The 21420-nt window shown below is 48.2% G+C and overlaps 1 protein-coding gene across 1 annotated transcript in view; it reads right to left on the minus strand.

Annotated features, from left to right (window-relative positions):
* The window catches only part of MYO15A (myosin XVA), a 174778-nt gene that overhangs the window by 13919 nt on the left and 139439 nt on the right, over positions 1-21420 (minus strand). Inside the window, 18 exon segments of the mRNA XM_088448112.1 lie at positions 3364-3497; positions 3733-3866; positions 4100-4260; positions 7750-7846; positions 8882-8959; positions 10039-10133; positions 10278-10408; positions 11357-11439; positions 11976-12049; positions 12700-12772; positions 13525-13597; positions 13695-13867; positions 14267-14472; positions 14691-14779; positions 15659-15756; positions 16317-16458; positions 18808-18926; positions 19615-19730. Coding sequence (XP_088304238.1) covers positions 3364-3497; positions 3733-3866; positions 4100-4260; positions 7750-7846; positions 8882-8959; positions 10039-10133; positions 10278-10408; positions 11357-11439; positions 11976-12049; positions 12700-12772; positions 13525-13597; positions 13695-13867; positions 14267-14472; positions 14691-14779; positions 15659-15756; positions 16317-16458; positions 18808-18926; positions 19615-19730 — 2076 coding nt within the window.

Consider the following 21420-nt stretch of genomic DNA (forward strand, 5'->3'; position numbering starts at 1 on the left):
TAGCAGACCCCCCCCCCAGTAGTATAGCCCCCCCCAGTAGCAGGCCCCTCTGTAGTATGGCCCCCCCAGTAGTATTGCCTCCCCCAGTAGCAGACCCCCCCCAGTAGTGCAGACCCCCCCCCAGTAGTATAGCCCCCCCAGTAGCAGGCCCCTCTGTAGTATGGCCCCCCCAGTAGTATAGCCCCCCCCAGTAGCAGACCCCCCCAGTAGTGCAGACCCCCCCCCCCCAGTAGCGCCCCCGGACCTTTGACAAGTAAAAAAATAAAAAAAATAAAACTTACCTGTATCCCCGCTCCCGCGCCGTCCGCTCTGTCACACGCTGAGGAGGGAGCCGGAAGACGGAGCTCATGTGTGAGCTCCAGCCGGCTCCCTCCGTGCAGCAGCCAATGAGAGTCTGTGTGACTCTCATTGGCTGCTGTAACAAACACACAGCTGCCGCTGGCGGCTGTGTGTCTGTGTCTGTGTAGGGCAGAGCGCTATCACTGCGCTCTGCCCTACACGCGAGGAGACCTGATGTCGGATTCTCTAGTGAGAATCCGACATCAGGCGGCCGCCGTTCGGCCCCGAACGGGGATCCGAGTCAGGCGGTGAACACCCGAACAGTGTTCGGGTGGACTCGGATCCCCAATGTTCGGAGCGGTTCGGATTCCACAGAATCCGAACCGCTCATCTCTAATTATGCCGTGCCCCCTGTATTTGTGTTCTTTATACAGTGCCCCCTGTAGTTTTCCCCTTTATGCATTGCCCCCTGTAGTATAGCTTTGCCCTTATGCAGTGCCCCCTAGCTGAAGTAGTGCCCCTATGTAGTGTCTGCAGACTGGTCCCTTATGTAGTGCCCCCAGGCTTAAATAGTGCCCCCAGACTTGTCCCTTATGCAGTGCCCCCAGACTGGCCCCTTATGCAGTGCCCCCAGGCTGGCCCCTTATGCAGTGCCCCCAGGCTGGCCCCTTTATGCAGTGTCCCCAGGCTTAAATAGTGCCCCCAGGCTGGCCCCTTATGCAGTGCCCCCAGGCTGGCCCCTTTATGCAGTGTCCCCAGGCTTAAATAGTGCCCCCAGGCTGGCCCCTTTATGCAGTGCCCCCAGGCTGGCCCCTTTATGCAGTGCCCCCAGGCTGGCCCCTTTATGCAGTGCCCCCAGGTTTAAAGTGTCCCTTATGCAGTGCCCCCTGGCTGGCCCCTTTATGCAGTGCCCCCAGGCTGGCCCCTTTATGCAGTGCCCCCAGGTTTAAAGTGTCCCTTATGCAGTGCCCCAGACTGGTCCTGGTCCCAGCCCAGCACTTACCTTTACTTGCTGGCCACTCGCCGCTCCCGCTGCCACTGCCTCGCGCTGACTGGATCTAACTAGATCCAGCAGGCGCACAGGGCAGGCTCCTCATGTCGTGGGTGACATCATGACGTCACCCGCGCAGTGCATCACTGGGAACGCTGGCCTCTGAAGCGATCGGAAGCTTCTTTAGCCTCCGGTCACTTCAGAGGCCAGCGTGCCACAGTGGGGGTCAGAGGGGGTCGGTGGGTGGGAAGTGCCAGGCAACAGGCTGTTTCTGCCGGGCGATGCGCCCGCAGAAAACAGCCTGGGGAAAACACTGGACTTGCTAATGGTAGTGCAGCAGCATTCCCAGACACGCTCCTTAACACACCCATGACACGCCTCCATTTTGCGATCACTTTAGGTCACCTCCCAGTCTCCACCCTGAAATTGCCCAAGATCATAAACCCCTTCTTAATTGCTAGCGACGCCATACACAATTGCGATCGCCATCGGGGCACTTGGGTTTGCGTGTTTGCAGTAAGGATTTCTCCGGCTTTCCGCGCATGCGCAGTAGCAAAAAATCAATCAACTGCTCCTAATGCATGGGAACATCAGGGGACAGTGGGACTAGGTTTATCTCCAATGTTTGACATATTTATGGCTATTATAATGTTGGACATTATATATAGAGAGAGAAAGAGAGAGAGAAAGATATATATATATATGTTTCGTTTTAAGCTTAGGACAAGCAGATATCGTCCCAATGAAAGTAGCGGATCACGTCATCTCCAGGTGGATGATAAAGTCCGGTCCTTTAGCGTGGTGAGAAACTCTTAAATCAGAGAACGGCTCCAGATTTGCGTCCTACTTTTCGTATTTAGGGCCCGATTCAGAAATGTACGCAATACCGATATTTACGAATTCTGAGCAATTTTTAAGCCATTGCGCATGCGTGAAAGCCGTACTGCGCACACACAGCAATTGGTTTGCGATTATGCTCGTACAGAGGATTCACTTGCAAAGTGAGTGACAGGTAGTCAGCATTTGGGGGAGGTAACGGGGGGTGGCTAGAGAAGCGCAGGCGTGTCAGGACCGTTTTATGGGCATGCATAAATTAGCCACTGCTATCGCCTTTGCAGCATGAGAGCTCTCTGCGGGTCAGGAGAGACTCTGGGGGTCATTCAGACCCGGTCGTTAGCGCCGATGCGCTCGGACCGGGTCGATGGCCCCCCACAGAGCATGCGCACGACGGCTACGGTCGTAGCGGGTCTCGATGCAAAGGGGGCGAACTGTCGATGTTGATTGACAGCTCGCCCCGTTTGGAAGGCGGGCCGGGGGGGTGGCAGCCCAAACGGGGGCGTTCCCATGGGAACGCCTACCATTTGGGGGAGGCCCCACTGACATCACTAGTGATGTCAGTGGAGAGCTTCCGGCTCAGACAGAGCCAGAAGCTCTCCGGGGCTTACGACAACTGAGACCCTACCCTAGGGTCTCGTCGTAAGCCCCGATGGTCGCGATGGTCTTGACCATCGTGACCATCACCTTAGGCGGTCGTAAGGCTGTGGGTGTTAACCCACAGCCTTACCACCGCAAAGGAGGACGTCTTGAAAATTCAAGAGGTCCTCCCCTCATTCAGACCGACCGCACGCTCTGTGCGACCGGCTCTGAATGAGGTCCTCTGTGTTTGCGGCTGGTCAGACTTGACTGCTTGTCTGCCAGATCTGCGTCGATGTTCCCAATGTTTACGTTGGTGCACATAGTTGAACGGATATGAGAAGGCAGCAGTGGCCGTCCCTATGCTCGGCTAAGCTTTGGAAGACATCAGCATATTTTCAGAATTGCGGTCTGGAGGAGATCGCCGGTGCAATTGCATTAGCGTAATTCTCGGAATCAGGCCCTTAAAGTCGTTTTGCTATTTTACAACAAAGAATGAAGCACGGTTAGATTGTTACTCAGCAGAATGTCTATTTCAGACTTGGGAATTAGTGTAAAACATTGCAAAATAGGTAACATAATAAGTCAAAAGGCGGTGGCACAATAGGTGTTAAAGTAACTTTTACTCTGCGCCACAGTATTTCCTATCACTGTAACTGACGACTGTGCAATTTCCTTACCTAAGAACTGAGCTCGTCCCTGGTGCGGACTGAGAGGCTGAATCTGCTGCATATGCTGCATGACCATGTTTAGCCAAGACTGAGGCTTCACCACCTTGTAGTACTGACTGGGGATGTAATCCTGGACTTCACGCCTGCGGCAGGAGAAAGAGACATATAGAGGAGCACAGGTAACCCAGCTGACTACGCCCCCTAATGGTTGGGGGTATCAGTACAAGCTAGAAGAGCACCTCTTGCCATACAAGGCAGACACAGACATATTGTTGTAATAGGTGGCACTAATGGTGCGTAATGGTGGCTTACAATGTATATATATCCCAGACAGTGATGAATAATAGACATGACTATAGGCAGAGGAGGAATACGCACGCTGTAGGCAGGTATACACTGTCCTTGGCACGGTGCTGTAGGGCTGCCAGTCTGGATATCTGCTGGAACTGTTGCTCCGTGGGTTTAGCGTGTGACAGGACATTAAATAATCCTTTCAAGTAATCCGGCAAAACCTATTAATTGACAATAGAGGGTGGTCAGATTTAAATCTTGATTGACACCCAGACACCAGAGCAATTGGCTATAATTATAAAAACAGTGCTGGTTGCTGTAACTCATAGCAACCAGATGATTTCAAAATCAAGTAGAGACAGGAGGTTAACGCTCAATGTATGCAACTTATCGATACGCTGGTTTCCATCAATATCCCCCCCCCCTTTCTGTTCCCGCTGAGTCTCCCCCATACCTGGTTATAATGCATGGTCACATATAGCTCATTCTCAAACTTCAGCGGCTTCGCCCAGATGATGCGTCTGAACCAAAACATGTAGTTACTGTCAGTCTTCTCCATTTCCGCAGACACATCCAGGATGTACTCCTTCCTGTTCAGCGGTCTGACATTCTGGCCTGGCGGGGTGAAGGATCATGGTACTAAACTGATGTAAAAAGGATCAGCTCCTAATATTATATGACACTGTGGTCATTGGCGAGACTAGCAGCCATCTAAATAACCCCGGGGACACCTCTCTAACGGAGGGAGGGTTGGTCACTAGGGAAATGTCATATTTGGTCGGCGTCCTCTGATAATGATCATCTTTCATAACTCAATCTTATTTTTTATTAATGATGGGTATTCTTTTCCAACTGATAACAAGTTGAAGTAGAACATCTAGGATCCCAGTGTAATTTATAACTTCGCCAACGCTTTCTGTAGACTGCTGACCATTAGAAAGTGGTAGAGATATTGGCCCACTGCCTCCAAGCTTTAGTTTTATAGGTAGAATGCATATATCTTATCTTATATTAGGCTTTTTGGTATTTATGTCACAGAAGTACTTATTTAAGCCTCCAAAGGGCAGGTTGCTAGTTAGCAATCCCAGGGGTAAATTTACTAAGAATCGAGTTTGGGTGAGTTTGCAATCTCACGTGAGTTTAGGCCTATTTTTCATCTCGCAAATTTACTAAAGACAAACTGGAGTGAGGCCCTGATTCAGAGCCGGACGCTCTGACAGAGTGCTCGCTCTGAATCAGGGCCGGGCTATTTGTTTTTTAGAACGGCCTCCTGGCCGCTCGCATAGCTGTGGGTGACCACCCACAGCTATAGCGAGCGGCCAGGAAGATGGTCGCGACATTCCATCGGGCTTGCGACGAGACCCTTGTGGTAGGGTCTCGTTGCCGCAAGCCCCAGAGAGATTTCGGCTCTAACAGAGCCGAAATCTCTCCCACTGACATCACACGTGATGTCAGTGGGGCTGCCCCCAAACGGAGGCGTTCACATGGGAATGCCTCTGTTTGGGCAGCCACCCTATCGGCAGCACGCCCCCTTTGGTACGAGACCCGGAGCGACGGATTGCCCGTCGCTATCCAGGTCTCGCGCATGCGCACGACGGAGCCGGCTCCATCGTGCGCATGCACTCTGGGCCACCATCAACCCGGTTGCGAGCGCTCAGCGCTCACGACCGGGTCTGAATCAAGCCCTGAGTTTGGAAATTAGTTCTCTCTTTTCACTGTTAAAACTCATGTGAGATTGCAAACTCGAAAAAACTCACCATTGGTCAAATTAGTTCTTTAAATGAAAAAGATGCAACTCACAAATTTAGTAAGAATCGAGTTTCCAATCTCGTGTGAGATTGTAACAAACTCACTGTGAAATTGAAGTTTCAAGTAGACCACCTTCTGAGCTGCAAGTTTGGCAGAAACATACACAGATCAGTATGATTTGTGTAAATTTCTGCCTGTATACCTAATATAAAGTGTTTTTATAAAAAAAAAAATGACATAGGGTCCCCCCCCAAAAGCCTAACCAGCCCCGGACTTGTCAGCCAGTCCTTGTTCCTAAAATTACGGGGAACAAAATGTGTAGGGTTCCACCGTAATTTGGGTACCAGCACTAGGCTGCAGGGCCAGTCCTAGTTTTAATTATAGGGGAAAAAATGCGTAGGGGTCCCCCTATAATTAAAACCAGCACCGGATCCAAAACGACCGGGGTGTAATTCCACAGCCCGGAGACCCTATTACCAGGTCTCCAGGGCCAAAGCATTCTCACCCCAAATCGCTCAGGCCAAGCCGGGTATCTCAGGGGAGGTGGGGACCCCCCAAAAAAGGGTCCCCCCCTCTCCCGAAACTCCAGGCTTGGTCTGAACCCCGGTGCTCTTCCCCGCACCCCTGGGCTGTGGGTATGGGGGTAATAAAGTGCAAAATCAAAGTAAACTATTGTATTTTACAGTTAAACTACAGGTACCAGCATGCCTGCCCTTTGGCACTTGTGGAACTACAAGTGCCAGCAGGCGGCCGGCACCTGTACCTCCACTGTAAACTAGTTAAATAAAGACACAACACACACACACACATGACAAGTAAAAGTTTATTATACACCTACCCACTCACACATATTTACCTGCTGCCAGGTGATCACGTCCCCTTGTCCAATGTAGAGACCCATAAGGAGTACCTGCAATAAAGATCCTATACTCACCTCCTCCATCGCGCTGGTCTCTGTAGCATCCATGGGGGTCTTTGCAAATAAATAAAAAACAGCACCCGATCCATGTACTAAGGTTAGCGCTGTATGTGTGTGACCACCTACAGTGCTAACCAGGTCCCGACTGACAGTGGGTCAGGAGCCGGAGCCAATCAGCGGCCGCTCTATAGTTAGCAGCCGCTGATTGGCTGGCGGCTCCTGACACACTGTCCAGCCCATGTGGGAACTGTCAGGAGCCGGAGCCAATCAGCGACCGCATTACAGTTAGCGGCCGCTGATTGGCTGGCGACTCCTGACAGCTCTCACTGAACAGTCGGGAGCCGGTTAGCGGTGTATGTGGTCACACACATACACGGCTAATGGTAAGTATATGGATTGGGTTCTTGGTTTGTTTTTTTGCAAAGACCCCCCCTGGATGCTACGGAGACCAGCGGAAGGATGGAGGTGAGTATAGGATTTTTTTTGCAAGTCATTCCTCACGGATTTCTTCATGGGAACATCTGTCAGCAGGTAAGTATGTGCGAGTGAGGTATGTGTGATTTAAACTTTTACTGTATACGGTGTGTGTGTACTGTCTTCGTTTAACTATTTATTTTACAGTGGAGGAACGGGTGACCGCCGCCTGCTGGCACTTCCACAAGTGCCAAAGGGCAGGCATGCTGGCACCTGTAGTTGCACTGTAAAATACAATAGTTTACTTTGATTTTTCACTTTATTTCCCCCGTACCCACAGCCCAGGGGTGCGGGGAAGAGCCCCGGGCTTCAGGCCAAGCCCGGGGTTTCGGGAGAGGGGGACCCTTTTTTGGGGGGTCTCAACCTCCCCTGAGATCCCAAGCTTGACCTGAGCGACTTGGGGTGAGAATGCTTTGGCCCTGGAGACCTGTGGCTGTGGCATTACGCCCCTGTCGTTTTGGGACCTGTGCTGGTTTTAATTATAATTTTCCACCTATAATTAAAACCAGGACTGGCCCTGCAGCCTGGTGCTGGTACCTAAATTATGGTGGAACCCTACTTGTTTTGTTCCCCGTAATTTTAGGTATCAGGACTGGCTGACAAGTCCGGGGCTGGTTAGGCTTTTTGGGGGGGACCCTACGTAATTTTTTTACTATATTTGAACCTGATATTTACAGGTACAACGCACAAGCAGCTTACACATATCTCACTGATATGTGCAATCTCAGGTGAGTAATCTCATCTAAACTCGCAAATAGGGGGAGAAATCTCCATCTGCTTCACCATCAGAAAACTCACTTTCAGCTAACCTCACTTCTTAGTAAATTTGCGAGTTGTTAAAGGGTAAACTCACCCGAGTTTCGGTGAATCAAAGAGAGATTAAAAAAAATTAAAACTCGACCAAACTCGATTCTTAGTAAATTTCCCCCCAGACTCAAGAATGTCACTGCACCTGAACTTACCCCTGTTGGTGACAGCGAAAATGGCATATTCATTATAGGCCTCATCCCTGTGAACCCCCATCTCAATGCAGATTTCCTCTATGACGTCGAAGGCCACCTACAGAGGGAGAGTAGCCAGCATTCAGCAGGAAGGTCAACAGTCTGCCCCACACAGAAATCACATGTACAGATGCTCCATAGAGTCAGACCTGGACATACTTACTTACCTGTTACTTACCTGTTAGGGAGCAAATGTCTATGAATAAATGTGGTTACAATCTAATTATGCTGCATGGGATAATAAAAAGAAAATCTTTGGCAGCAGTTTATACATTGCGGGCCTGATTTAGAGTAACCCGCAACATGAGCCAGAATACAGATGAGACCGTCAAGTTTATTGACTGGTTTTAAAAATAGGTTGATTAAAATTTTTTAAAAAATATAACCTTCCCTCCCAAACAAGTTGCTTACAGCCTTGGGCATGCTGACACTTTGGCGAGGGGCCCAGAGATTGATGAGGAGTAGGAGTAGCCAACCCTGGTCCTCGAGAGCTACCAACAGTGCATGTTTTTCAGATCTCCTCACAGAAGAAGTGAAATAATTAGATCCACCCCGTGGATCTTTTAAAATGTGTTAATGAGTAATGACTACACCTGTGCACCAACTAGGTGGTCTTAAAATCGTGACCTGTTAGTAGCTCTCGAGGTCCAGGTTGGCTACCACTGCTTTAGCTATAACCCTGCCCAGACTCCCAGACTATAGTGCTGGTTTGTTTGTTTGGTAGGGGGGGCTTACGGTAGGAGAACATTATTTTTATTTATATAATTTATTTTATTTTTTTGCCCCTGGGACCTCCCCCTCCAGGATCACCAGAAGGGATTGGCAAAAAATTTGCAGGGCAGCTAAATAGATTTGTACGTCACACTCTTAAAGGGTAAATTTACTAAAGCTTGTAAAGCAGACAGGGTGGCGGTGTTGCCCCATAGCTACCAATCCTCTTCTGCCTATCATTTTCTAGAATGCAATAGAGAAATGACAGCTGTAATCTGATTGGTTGCTATGGGAAAAGACAACCTAAATATTTACTTATTTTAATACCAATTCATTATTTAATTATTCCTTTTAGTGGCATTTCCTTGTCAATTTCACCAACCGAACAAGTCTTTATCTTGAGGTGTCGCTCAATTCCTCCGGGCAGAAGGAACAGCTGACGCTTGGAGCTTCTCCCGGCCTGTGGGCAAAGAGAAGTTATTCAGAAAACTTTTACAAACAACCTACTAAAATAAGTCTTCATAAGAACGTGAACCCCACCAAGTGTCCAAACATGGGTACTGCAGTCAGAGAAGGCTGTAGTAAAGAATATATAACATGCAGTAGTACGTATGTATCATACTTGACCAGGAGAACTCTGACACAATGAATGTATTTGTATGCTTGTGTTTTCTATTTAAGAACAGAAAAACACACCTGGGATGGATATCGAAAAAGCAATAAATAAGGAGTGATAGTGACAATGGGCCTAATTCAAAAGGTACATGCTATGTCGACGCCGACCGCTAGCAGCCAATGATCACCGCCGGGAGCCACAGATCAAATTTAGACACAGAGAGAAGCAAATTCAGTGGACATATCTGGGTGGTAACAGGGCTGGTGAGCCAGACGCAGGTGTGTCACAGTCAGCGACTTTCTTTTGCCGCAGTTGCACTAATTTTGCAGGCTACGCTCAGACGTAGATTCTGCGCCTCCATAGGGCTGGTGCAATGTTTGATGACTGGGGCGCCGAGAGGGGAAGGGGGAGGTGGTAATAATTATCTGGGCCAGAGCTTGATGGACAATGTGCTGGGCTGGCTGGGGGTCCAGGGAAGCTGCTGCCGCTGACCAGCGGTCTTTTCATTCCTCTAGCGGGACTCCTGTGCGTGCGCAGTCTAATGTCCACGTATGTGCGTCAGACATTGCCGGGGAGTGTTCCCTCTCCGGGTAATTTTTGCAAAGTTTAGCCTATAGGCTACAGCGGCTAACGCCACCATCAGATGGCGTAAACTGCGGGGGCCAAACTTGGTAAATCTGACAGCGTAGCAACCCCCGTAGAAGCTGCAGCAGATATTGGATATTAATATTTGTGGATGGATATCCCCCGAAAACAGGTGTTTTGGGGGAATATACCTCAAATATTTGATGATAAATAGGCCCCTTAAGCAGCTGTAAATGGGCAGCAGACCACAAAAAAAAGTTAAAAAGTACCAATCACACAGCGCTATAGTGTTTCCCATTTGTTGGCTCCCTACTAATGTCGTTGAAGTGACCACTTACCACCATGGCTTTTAGCTCCATTGCGCTGGGGTACTCAGATCGCCCTCCATACTGCAGGGTTTTACGCAGGTTTTGCTCACAAGCTTTGGCGATCCCTGGTAAACGTAAACATGTGACATAAAACCGAGTAAATAGAGGTCCAACAGAACAAGTAACCGGTGGTACCAAAAGTATCCAGCATCAGAACATTCCTGGAGATTATATAGTGGAATGCTGGCATGTATGCGCTAATTAGTTACCTTGGAAGTGCAGGCCCGGGCTTCGGCATGTATCTTGGAGGAATTTGAACAGGTACGGCTTCAGGACCTCCGAACATCTGTGATAGGCAGTAAGGATGTATAGGAGCCGCCATCCTCGCTGACAGCTGTCACTAAAGAACAAATCAGGTTGGAGATCACCGGCACAGATATTGCTTAGTAGGTTTGCACCCAAAGTCTCTAACTTCATTGCGACACCCACAACCCCAAACCTTTATTTTTATGATTGTAAGTTTGCATTTAATTCGTATGGAGGTTGCAGACTGAAAATGTAGATGAAAAAAATAAAATTGTTCTTGATGAGTTCATTGGGGCATACAGACACCGTACCATGGGTTGCAGGACTTATCCTGCGAGAATCGACACTAAGAAAATTGTTGCCGCCGTTCCCACCAGCCACAGCCCCTGGCACAGCGCAAGCTAAATCAGTTTACTACCCAAGCAGAAGCTGCAATCAAGCAGTCGCTTGGTAATAAGCTGAATGGGCGAGCCACACCAACTGCCACTCCAAACACTGGCAAGCACTGCCGGCCAGAACTCACTGGCAGTTGGTGTGGCTCCCCTATTTGAAATTTGGACTGGGCTGCAGTCCCACCTCTGGAGCTGCCACTAGAAGTCACCAAAATAATAAAGTCCTCTTTGGGATGTAGTTATGAGGCCGCCGGTCTCAATACCGACATCCGAATCCCGACAAGGGACTTAAGATAGGCGTCAAAATACCGACACCTATCTTAATCCCGAAGCCGAAACGCCGAAGGACGCCGGCCCAAACAAAGTAAGTCCGGGGCGCCCTTAGAGTTAGCTGCGGAGGGGGAGGGTTAGCTTTAGGGAGCGACCTGAGTCCATGTCTCCCATCTAAGGACATAAAACTAAATCTGATCTAGCCTGTGTAATGCCGAGAGGTGTGACCTCTCTTCTATTCTCTTCCTATGAATGAAAAACTGACTTACTAGTTCTTGCAGAACTGGATAATAACTTTAATGCATTAAGGTGCAGCATTACTTTAGTTTACTGTCTTATAAATATAACGTTCCCTTATGAGCCAGAAGCAAAGTACTTACGTTTTGGAGCTGGAGTTGTCCGTTATCTGTTTGATGATTTGGCAATACCCCTCATCTTTCAGCACCTCATGGTCCCCGCAAAGCTGCAATGATAAGTGACCGGCAGTCAGCGACCGCCTGCGTGTTAATGGAAAGCAACGCTGCCCCCTGACATTGAATGTTAGGTATAGATGCTCTGTATAGCCAGCAGCGGACAGATGGTATTAGGAGGGGGCAAGGACATGCAGTACGCTAATTACATGAATGATGATCATTTATCAATGGGCGTGATTCAGAGACGGACGCAATGGCGGTTTTTACCCAGATCAAGTCATTGTTTGCTAATGCGCAGGCGCGAACGTGGCACTGTGCACGCGCAGCGATTACATTGCGATTTATGCCTGTCAGGAGAGCTACCGTGTCTCTGGCTGCTCAGACTGTGTGACTGCCTGCTGTGCGATGATGTTACCGATGTTTGCGCTGTTGCACGTCATCGTACGTATATGAGAAGGCCCTATTGCTCGGGTGTGCTTTGGGAGGCATTAGGATAGAATAGTAACTGCGATCTGTGAGAGTATGCAGGTGCACATGCATTGAGTCCGTCTCTAAATCAGGCCCAATGAACACAAGTGAGTGATACCTTCAGGATGGAGGACACCACGTCCTGCTCAGACTGACCCTTCAGAGGAGCGTCCCCCATGAACTTCATCACGGCTTCATGAGATATAAAGAATGGAGAGATTATTGTATTATGTGGACGACACCAACATTCCGCTGGGTGACTAAACCATCAGTCAGAAATATAAAATAAAAATAAAATAATACTGTATAATTCAGTCCTTGGGGTAAATTTACTAAGATGGGAGTTCTATTAAGAAGTGATGTTGCCCATAACAACCAATCAGATTCCAAGTATTATCTTCTAGAAGGTGCTAGATAAATGAGAAGTAGAATCTGATTGGTTGCTATGGGCAACATCACTTCTTAATAGAACTCCCATCTTAGTAAATTGTACTTGTCAATGTCACACACACTTATGAAAAATGTAATATCAACAATACTGCCCAATTGCAAGGTACAGCTATTAACACTCAGCATAATTGAGAAATGACCCTTATATAACTTTCCCCCTCCGTATCACACCTCCGGTGTTATTCATATTGGCTGTTTGTACGGCCTGATATTAGTTTAGGTGACAGGTGCATGATAACAATCAATTCTTAATAACTTTATTGATAAGCGACAATATCATTTATTCTCAAATAATTAATACAAGTGCCAAGAATTGTAATGTTTCATTTTTTAATAAACCTGTGTTCTATCCCATCGCTGTGCGATTTTGTTGGGCAGAGCCTTAATCTTACCTAGGAAGAGTTCTGAGGCTAATTTGTTCATGCCGCTGTCACTGAACTCGATGAGGGATTCCTGAATGGGGTTCTACACAAGAGACAGAGAACAGCAAGAATCATTCCCAGCCTTGTCCGTGGATAAACGGCTGGCGGGCATCAGTTATATAAGACCCCCTGCATTATCAGCATTCTTACTGTGTTAAAATGTATTTATAAGGTGCCATCAATGCTGACCAAGTAAATATAGGACGCAGTAGCAGGTATTACTGTCCTGTGAACACCTGCAGGTAGAGAAGCGCACTGACATTATGCAAAGTGACACCAGACTGTCGACATGAACGTTATGTCGACATGTGAAATATCCACATTCACAATGCCCTCATCATTAGTATCTAGACTTGAAGCAGCCACATCCTAGGTGCCTAAGATGCGTCAGAAACAGACGTCTCACCTCCGTCCGCACGCTAAGATCACGCATGGAAGTTGGATAAGCCGCCCATGACACTCACATGACTCTCGCCCATTTCACGGAAACTGCGGCCTGTCGACAGACAGATCGATCTGTTCGCTGTGGCGATCTCGGTCAGTTATGCAGGGTACACGCTAGGCAATATGTCGTCCGATCCAGCGGATCGAAGTGACATATCGGGCACATCGTCTGGAGTGTACCAGCTATGTCTTCTCCTTAATATACAAAAGAGAATTATAAAAATGTCTAAAGGGAGAAATATGCCCAAGTATGTCTCTGCTCTAGACATGCTGCCGGTACCCTCCCAGGCCTGGCAGGGATTGGGAAGACTTCGCTCAGTGTAATATCTTGCAATACATCTCCTCACTGACCTTGGAAAACTTGAACATGTCAGAAGGGTCTCTGGACTCGTGACTCTTTTTTGAACCCACTTTGGAAGATTCTCTGGAGTAAGAGATAAAATAGTTGTGTTACCGCGTTTTATGTGGCAGGGGCACACCTACCACCAGGCCATATTCTAGTGGCATGATCTTCTACACACCCTGGCGATTTCTTGGCCTGCTCCTCTTGTGCCGCCATCCTCTGGCCCTCCCGGAAGTACTTCTTGGCAAATTCCATCAAGTTATATCCACTGCCCTGTAACGTAACCTCCGAGGTGTCGGCCTCCGTGTACTCGTCCAAACTCTCGGCGTATTCACTCGGAGTGGGCGAGCCCTGGAAGGGATGAGATACGCTCAATGATACATTCTCATAATAGATGAAGGGGAGATGTATCCAGCAGGGAATAGAGTGGAGAAGTTACCCATGGCAACCAATCAGCATCAACCTATCATTTATAAAGTACATTCTATAAAATTATAGGTAGAAGCTGATTGGTTGCTAATGGTAACTTCTCCAGTGGTCCCCTTGCTGCTTGATACATCAGAGAACAGACCCTCGTATATAAGTTCTATAAAATGACAATATAAGACCCTCATATATTAATACTATAAGTAGATGAATAGACACGAGACTCCCATATAGATTCTAGTAGTAACAAACAAAACTTAAATATAAATTCTAGCAGCGCAGGAATAAATAGATAAAATTCAGTTTAAATGAATTCAAACTTACGTCCATTTTCTTGTCGAATTCATGAGCTACAGCTGTGGAGGCAACGGCTACGGCCACCGCCGCTGACGCGGCCGCTCGGCTCTGCCGGTTTCGCGGCTCCTCCTTCCTGTCAGCTGGGAGGTTCACAAAATCCGGAGCTGCCACCGGCTGAGCGCACTCTGCCGGGACCAAGCCTGCCCGGCCGTGAATGGCCCCAAACTTCCAACCTGCAGGACGACTGGTATCAGTTGGCATTGTCTGGCAGTGTATTGTATATGTGGTATTTTGGAAAAATGTAAGGACAGAAGGAACACAAATGTATCACACACAAATTCAGAAATCTGTTCAGACAGTGACAGGGGAGGAAAGGCCAGCCGTCATTCATGCACACGGGGGCTAGATCTTAGCACACGGAAAGTGCAGGAGACATGCCACAAAAACCCACCAAAATCCTGGGTGCCGCGTTTCAGTTCCTCCAAATACATCACTTTCTTCCTTACAACACAGCCATAGTTTTGGCCTATTCGAGGATCCATAGTGCAGCATGAAAATTCACAAAGATAGTTAGAGGACCGGGAAGCCATATATACATTAATCCTCCATTAGCTGGCGCGCATTTATCTTGTAGGACTTAAGGGCAGGAATTTTCTTTCTTAATCTCAATCAAATGTTCAGAAAAAAATAGTCCATGCATCTGACACACCTCAACATGCTCAATAGCTGCTTTGGCCACGGACCACGGTTTAGTCCACGTCCCCCAAAGTGCTCAGCAAGAAGTTGGAGTTTGGGTCAGTCTTTGCAAAGGTTTGGTTATGTTATGTTTGGTTAAATAGGCAGATTCACTAGCAAGGGGACCTGGTATATACTGGGTTACCTCAGTCCACCCACTGCCCCGTCCCTCTTTACCGCCACTCTGTTCCACCCCCTCCCCGCTATATACTCTTCCCTTCCCGGTGCAAAGCGGTCCTCCAGCTAAGGTCTGTCCCATCGTGCTACAGTGGGAATCGTTGGACAAATGGTGCAAGCCCTGGCTCCCACTGTGAATACATGTAGGGGACGGAACAACCAGCACATTATTATACAGATATTCAGGGACACAACTGACATTGCCCTCAGCAATATGAGTGGCTATACCTTGTGTTAGTAATTAGTAAGCCACACAAATGCTCATGATCCTCTTTCAATATGTTATTGGGGAAAAGTGGTAGATAGTAAAGACCATGTAGCAAAAAATTAACATTGGCTGCATAAAGCTGCACAGTTGCTTACATAGTCGTGGAGGACGGCAATAAAACCCATTATGTGGATCTTAGTCTCAAGGCTTCAACATCTCTGGGCCCAACATCCCGTGCGTAACATATTCTGCATTGCAATCACCGATCATGCCTATGGCACTGACCTTTTTGTAGCCCTTCTAACGACTGCAGTCGGATGATGTCTCCTTTATGGAAACTCAGAAAACTCTTGTCTTCCGTTACATAATTCTGCACAGCAACCACATAGTTGGAATCCTGAAATAAAATAAGAAAAATAAAATGACTAATTTTTGCTATAAAATAAAAATAGAAAAATACAATACGCAGTAAGCTTTGCAAAAATCTATAGGTTCTTCTGCAGAAGGTCCATCTTGGAGGAGGACAGATATTGAGCGCCATGTGTCCTGATTTTCGAGACAGTCCCCTTTTTCTTTTCCTCCCAAAGTCTTTAACCCCCAGTTATTTCCCCATAATATATAATATATCGTAAACTGATGAACCCAAATTGGCAGGCTAAGTCGGATCTAAAAGTAAGTATGGGGTGGAATTTATAGCCGGAGCAATCTTCTAGTTACATGGTTGTCCCGGTCTTTTTATTACTAAATTCTAGGAGCACTAGAGATACAAAGAAGCCCATGAGTACAAGTGAAGACCATCAACAGAAGGTGCATAAAAGTCCCCTACACCAATTACAAAGGAAGTCCAGGGATGTAGCTCTGAAGCCGTACAGCTCGGGAACCTTCCACCAGACATCCTGGATTAAGGATAACACCATGGGTCTGACTCATATACTCAGCCCACCACTGGCTACTCACCTTCTTCAGCTCCATTAAGAAGCAATCTATCATACTCTTCACCTGACTGGACCTCGAGGAGAAGAGTATAAGTTTCTCATTGGTCAGGTTGAACTCCAGCATGTTCTTGGAGAGTACAGTGACAAACATGATGTCTGTGTAACTACAAGGAGGAAGAACAAAGAACATAAGGACAGTATATGTTATGAAGAAATTATGTTCAGGTGTTGAGAGGACAAGTCAAGTGGCTTCTTTTCTGCAACCTATTCAACCGTATAGGCGCAGTTAGAACAATGATAAACTATCCTAAAAAGGAATAAATGTGGCATTTTATGTATTGCATTGGGCTAAGACAAATATGTATGCACTGCTGGACATCAGCTCTATGGGCTGAATCTGAGTCGGTCGCGTCTGCGGCGGCTGTAACATCTGGCTGCGGAGGCCCGCTCGCTACCTTATCGGAGAATCTGCCCGCCAATGCCAATTATCCGTCCGTCTTCATGCAAATGGCCGGCTCACAAACTGTTTTGTCCACAGTTGTCATAAATAGTATCTGGACGTGCACCAACTCCATGCTGGGTGCAAAACAGACTGAAGCAGGCAGCCCATTTCCATCCACAAGTTCCAAACGAACCTACACATCCATGACATTTTCACGAGATGACCCAATTGCCACCGAGAAATGCCCAATTTTCGACAGACTAATCTAGCTGTCCGCACTTTCAATCCCCGTCCATGCGCGTTTGCACTGTTTGGCGCATGCGCAGTTTGCAGAAATCCATGTGATCTGTTCGCATATGGGGGCCCATTTATTAAAGTGCATTTGAGGTAAATTCCCCGAAAACACCTGTTTTCAGGGGTTTACCTCAAATACTAAGTATCCCCCGAATGTATGAAGGAGGGACCGCAGCAGGTATCTCCGATACCTGCTGCGATCCCTCCATTGCCGCCGGCAGCCGCCTCCCCCACAGGTTTCTATGGGGGATGCGATGCTGCCAAATGTATCAATATCGGGAATGCAAAGCATTCCCAATATTGGCCCCAGCAGCTAACGCTATCTGAAGATAGCGTTAGCCACTGTGTCCTATGGGCACTTACCCGCATTTCAGCCGGCGGAGGGATCTTCCAGATCCCTCCGCCGGCATTGAGCGCTGCTCATGTGCAGTCCGCGGGACTGCGCATGCGCAGCAGCCCGGAATGCGCTCCGGCCACATCGCAGGGACGGGTCTTTTCGAAGCCCGTCTCCCTGCATGTGTCGGGTCATACATTCGGCCGGTATGATCACATTTTGCAATGCGATCATGGGCGGTACTGCATGCCCTGATCGCATTGCAAAATGCGATCCTTAATAAATGGGCCTTTCGGACTTGATTCAGCCCCTATGTGTCTATCGTCCTTAGTTAGCGCAAGTGGAAACTGGCAGTACAGCGAGAAGGGCCGATGAAGGAGCTGGGGGAAAGGAGTCAAAGGGGGTCATTCAGACCCGCTCGCGAGCGGCAGGTCGTGCGCATGCGCGAGACCCGGCGAGCGACGGGCTCACCATCGCTCCGGGTCTCGCACCAAAGGGGGCGTGCTGTCAATGTTGATTGACAGCATACCCCCTTTGGTGGGCGTGCCTGCCAGACGGAGGCGTTCCCATGGGAACGCCTACCGTCTCAAGCCGGCCCCACTGACATCACTAGTGATGTCAGTGGGAGTGATTTTGGCTCTGATAGAGGGTCTCCGTTGCAAGCCCAATGGTCGCGATGGTCAAGACCATCGCGACCATCATTATGGACGCTCGCTATAGCTGTGGGTGGTAACCCACAGCTATGCGAGCGTCCATGAGGATGCTCCAAAAAAAGGTAGGAGGGCCCTGATTCAGAGCGAGCGCTCGGGTCAGAGCGTTCACCTCTGAATCAGGCCCAAAGCTTTGGTCGTAATTCTGCCCTCTAGTGGTGACTACCTCTATCCTGCCAAACCATGTACACCAGTGTTTCCAAAACTTGGCCCCCAAAACACCCTAGCAGTCCTAACAATCCTTGTGTTACGGATACCCATGCTTGAGCACAGGTGGTTTCATTTGTACCTCATACATTTTGATTTAATCATCTGTGCTCAAGAATGGATGTTGTTAAAATCTGAGTTGGTGTGAGTCAGTGGCGTAACTAGGGTATTTGGAGCCCAGGGCAAGTTAAAAAAAAATTAGCCCCCCCACAAGTATGTACCCAGAAACAGGCCCCCGTTTTCCAGGAGGGATGAGGCCAGGGTCGGCGGACGCAGATTTCCTGGCCTCGCAAGTGACCAGGACCCAGCCAGGCTGTGGTAAGTTTCAGCTCCCGCAGCCTCGGTTGTGATGGTTGCTGGGATCACGCAGATGCAGCAAGGAGATGTCTGTTTCCTACAGACTCCTCCAGACAGACGGAATTGCAAAGCCACTTGTGTGCAGCTCTGCAATTCTGTGCATCCCTGAATTAGGCCCAGTGTTTGGGAAACACTGAGGGTTGGTAATAGATATGAAATTTGCCCACACCTGTAACTCCTCAGGACCCTTATCTGCTCTGGGGTGGAGCCGCCACTCTTCAGCATCTTCAGGAGCTTTATCCCGGTATGAGAAACCCCGAGAATCTGTACACCGGTGCCAACGCTGCCCTGTACAGGGAAACAGGCAGTCACTGAAACTATCAATGTCAAATAACTTGTGGGCTTGTTCTGAGGCAACTTCATCAGACACCATGTTCTAGTGTGGGCATGGCGCAAAATGAGGAGATTTAATGCCCAATGATACTGTACCATCAGTTGTGTGGGTACCTGTATAATCAGTCATGCGGCAGCTCGTCATTGCTGTCATTTACAAATCTTCCGTCAGCAAAGTTACCTCTCTCAGAAAACACACTCACAACTCACCCGACCTTGACTGTAAGCAGCCTGAGACAGAAGGCCAGCACAGGGACAGGCTCAGCGCTTTCCTTTCTCTCATAGAAATTTAATATATAGATATACTAAAATATCGTCACACTAAAAAATGGATACATTCACCAAATCTTAATTTTATCAAATGGAATGATGAATAAAAAATGGCCAGAATTTACTATAATTACTAAATAAAATACAAGAACCAGCGCGGTTGGAGGCCACAAATTGACTGAGACTCAGTGACTGCAAAGCTTATACACAGCCAAGACTGATGTAACCTAATGTATAGCAGCAGGCAACTGATCCAATTGGTGTACCTTGTACCCCTCCCGCAGACTGACATCTCATTAGTGGCAGTAACTGGTGGCTAATTAGTGCTCTTTGCACCACGGGTTGAATAAACCTCCCTCTCCCCTCTTCTTACCGCAGCTGGGAAGAGCCGTGAGAAATACACTTCCCACTCTTCTCGGGCGGTCGTTACAACCTTCTTTTTCACGGTCTCATCTGCGATGGCGTTCAAGGAGTCCACCCTGTATTCCGCTGCAGAGGTGAAACGCAGACATGTCAAATGGAAAAGCTCTGCTTGTATTTATAGCTGGGAATAGAGTTTCACAAGGAGACGATAGGCCCCTCTTACTCCATGTTACTATTACAAGACAAGTGAAGCTGGCCTACATACAGCACTATCCATTCCCACAGCTCTCTGCCGTGACACCTACAACTCATGTGCCTTAAACTTACACATACTTAAATGTTCTAACAGCTCACTGTACAAAATGCAGAGATTATGGAGGAGATTTATTTAAACCTTATAAAGAGGACAAGTGGAGGCATTTCCCGTAGCAACCAATCAGGTTCTTGCTAGAGATGAAAGGGACGGATTCCTTGGTATCCGAACATGCCCGAACTACCGGGATCTGAGGCAATCCGAGCCGCAGCTCGGATCACCCTGTCTGCCTCAGATCCCCACCAGTGCCAATACCTCGAGATCCCGCTATCGGATCTTGTGGTTTTGGCTTGGGCACCAATTTCAAAAGTCCCATTGACATCAATGGGGTAACCGCTGATTGGCTGAGAGCCGTCTGTCATGGCTCTCAGCCAATCAGCGTTTCCCCATAGACTTCAATGGGGCAAACGAATGCAAGATAGTGGCCCCCACCGCACCGAGGACACCACCACCTGCAGTGCTGGCACCCCACGCAGTGCCGACACCGCTGCACCCCAGCACTGCCGACACCGTCAGCAACCCCTGACTGAGGGCACCGCCGGCACCCCTGCACTGCCGACAACGCCGGCACTTCCGCACTCAGAACACTGCCGACAGTGCTGACATTGAGAGCACTGTCGGCACTCCTGCACTCCCACACTAAGGACACTGCCGCAACCCCGCACGGCTGCCATCACCGGCACCCCCACATGGCTAACACCAGTGGCACCCCCACACTGAGGACAACGCCGGCGTGCCAGTGCGTTTCAACCGCGTTGCATGGACGTGCATAAATTATCCACTGCGATATCATACGCAGCCTGAGGCCTAGCACGCCCTGAAATAAGCAATTCCTGAGTGAGGTCCGATGTTACTCAATGTTATTGATTATTTCGTTATCTTGCCCAAGTATATGGATGTGTGTAAGGGGAAGTGGGCGTCATTATGTCAGGCTGTGATCGCAATACGAATGCAAACATTTACATGTCACCGCTGATATTAGCAACTGTATTGCGTGCGTATAAGCAGAATAGCGATCCGTGCTGAATCAGGCCCTGTATGCGACCCGACCTGTATCCAACGCTCACTGTAACTTGCACTGTATCCGACCCGCAGTACGGAACGCTGTTCTTATGGTTGGGGAGATTTGGGGGAACTGCTCAACAAAGAGGCTGATTGATCACATTACTAATTTGCAAAACATTTTTAAACATAAATAACTGCCGTGTATTTGTGCCGCTGCTCTATTTCTTCGTTTAGCCAGACAGCCTTTGGCTTATATTGGGGAACAATATTGTGAGCTGTGAGGTGGTCAAAATTGAGTGGAAATTAATGTTATTGAAGTTAATAATACTCTAGGAACAAATTATGTGATTTTAGCTTTTTTTTTTTTGTCCAAAAAAATCCCAAACCAAAACCAATCACGGCATTTTGGCAAAACCAAAATCGGCAGACGAATTAGAACCAAAACCAGCAAAAAATGGCACGGCGCACATCTCTACTTCTTGCTATCATTTTATAGAA

The sequence above is a fragment of the Taudactylus pleione genome, unplaced genomic scaffold, assembly GCF_031769625.1.
Source record: "Taudactylus pleione unplaced genomic scaffold, aTauple2 ptg000451l, whole genome shotgun sequence".
Taxonomy (NCBI): Eukaryota; Metazoa; Chordata; class Amphibia; order Anura; family Myobatrachidae; genus Taudactylus; species Taudactylus pleione.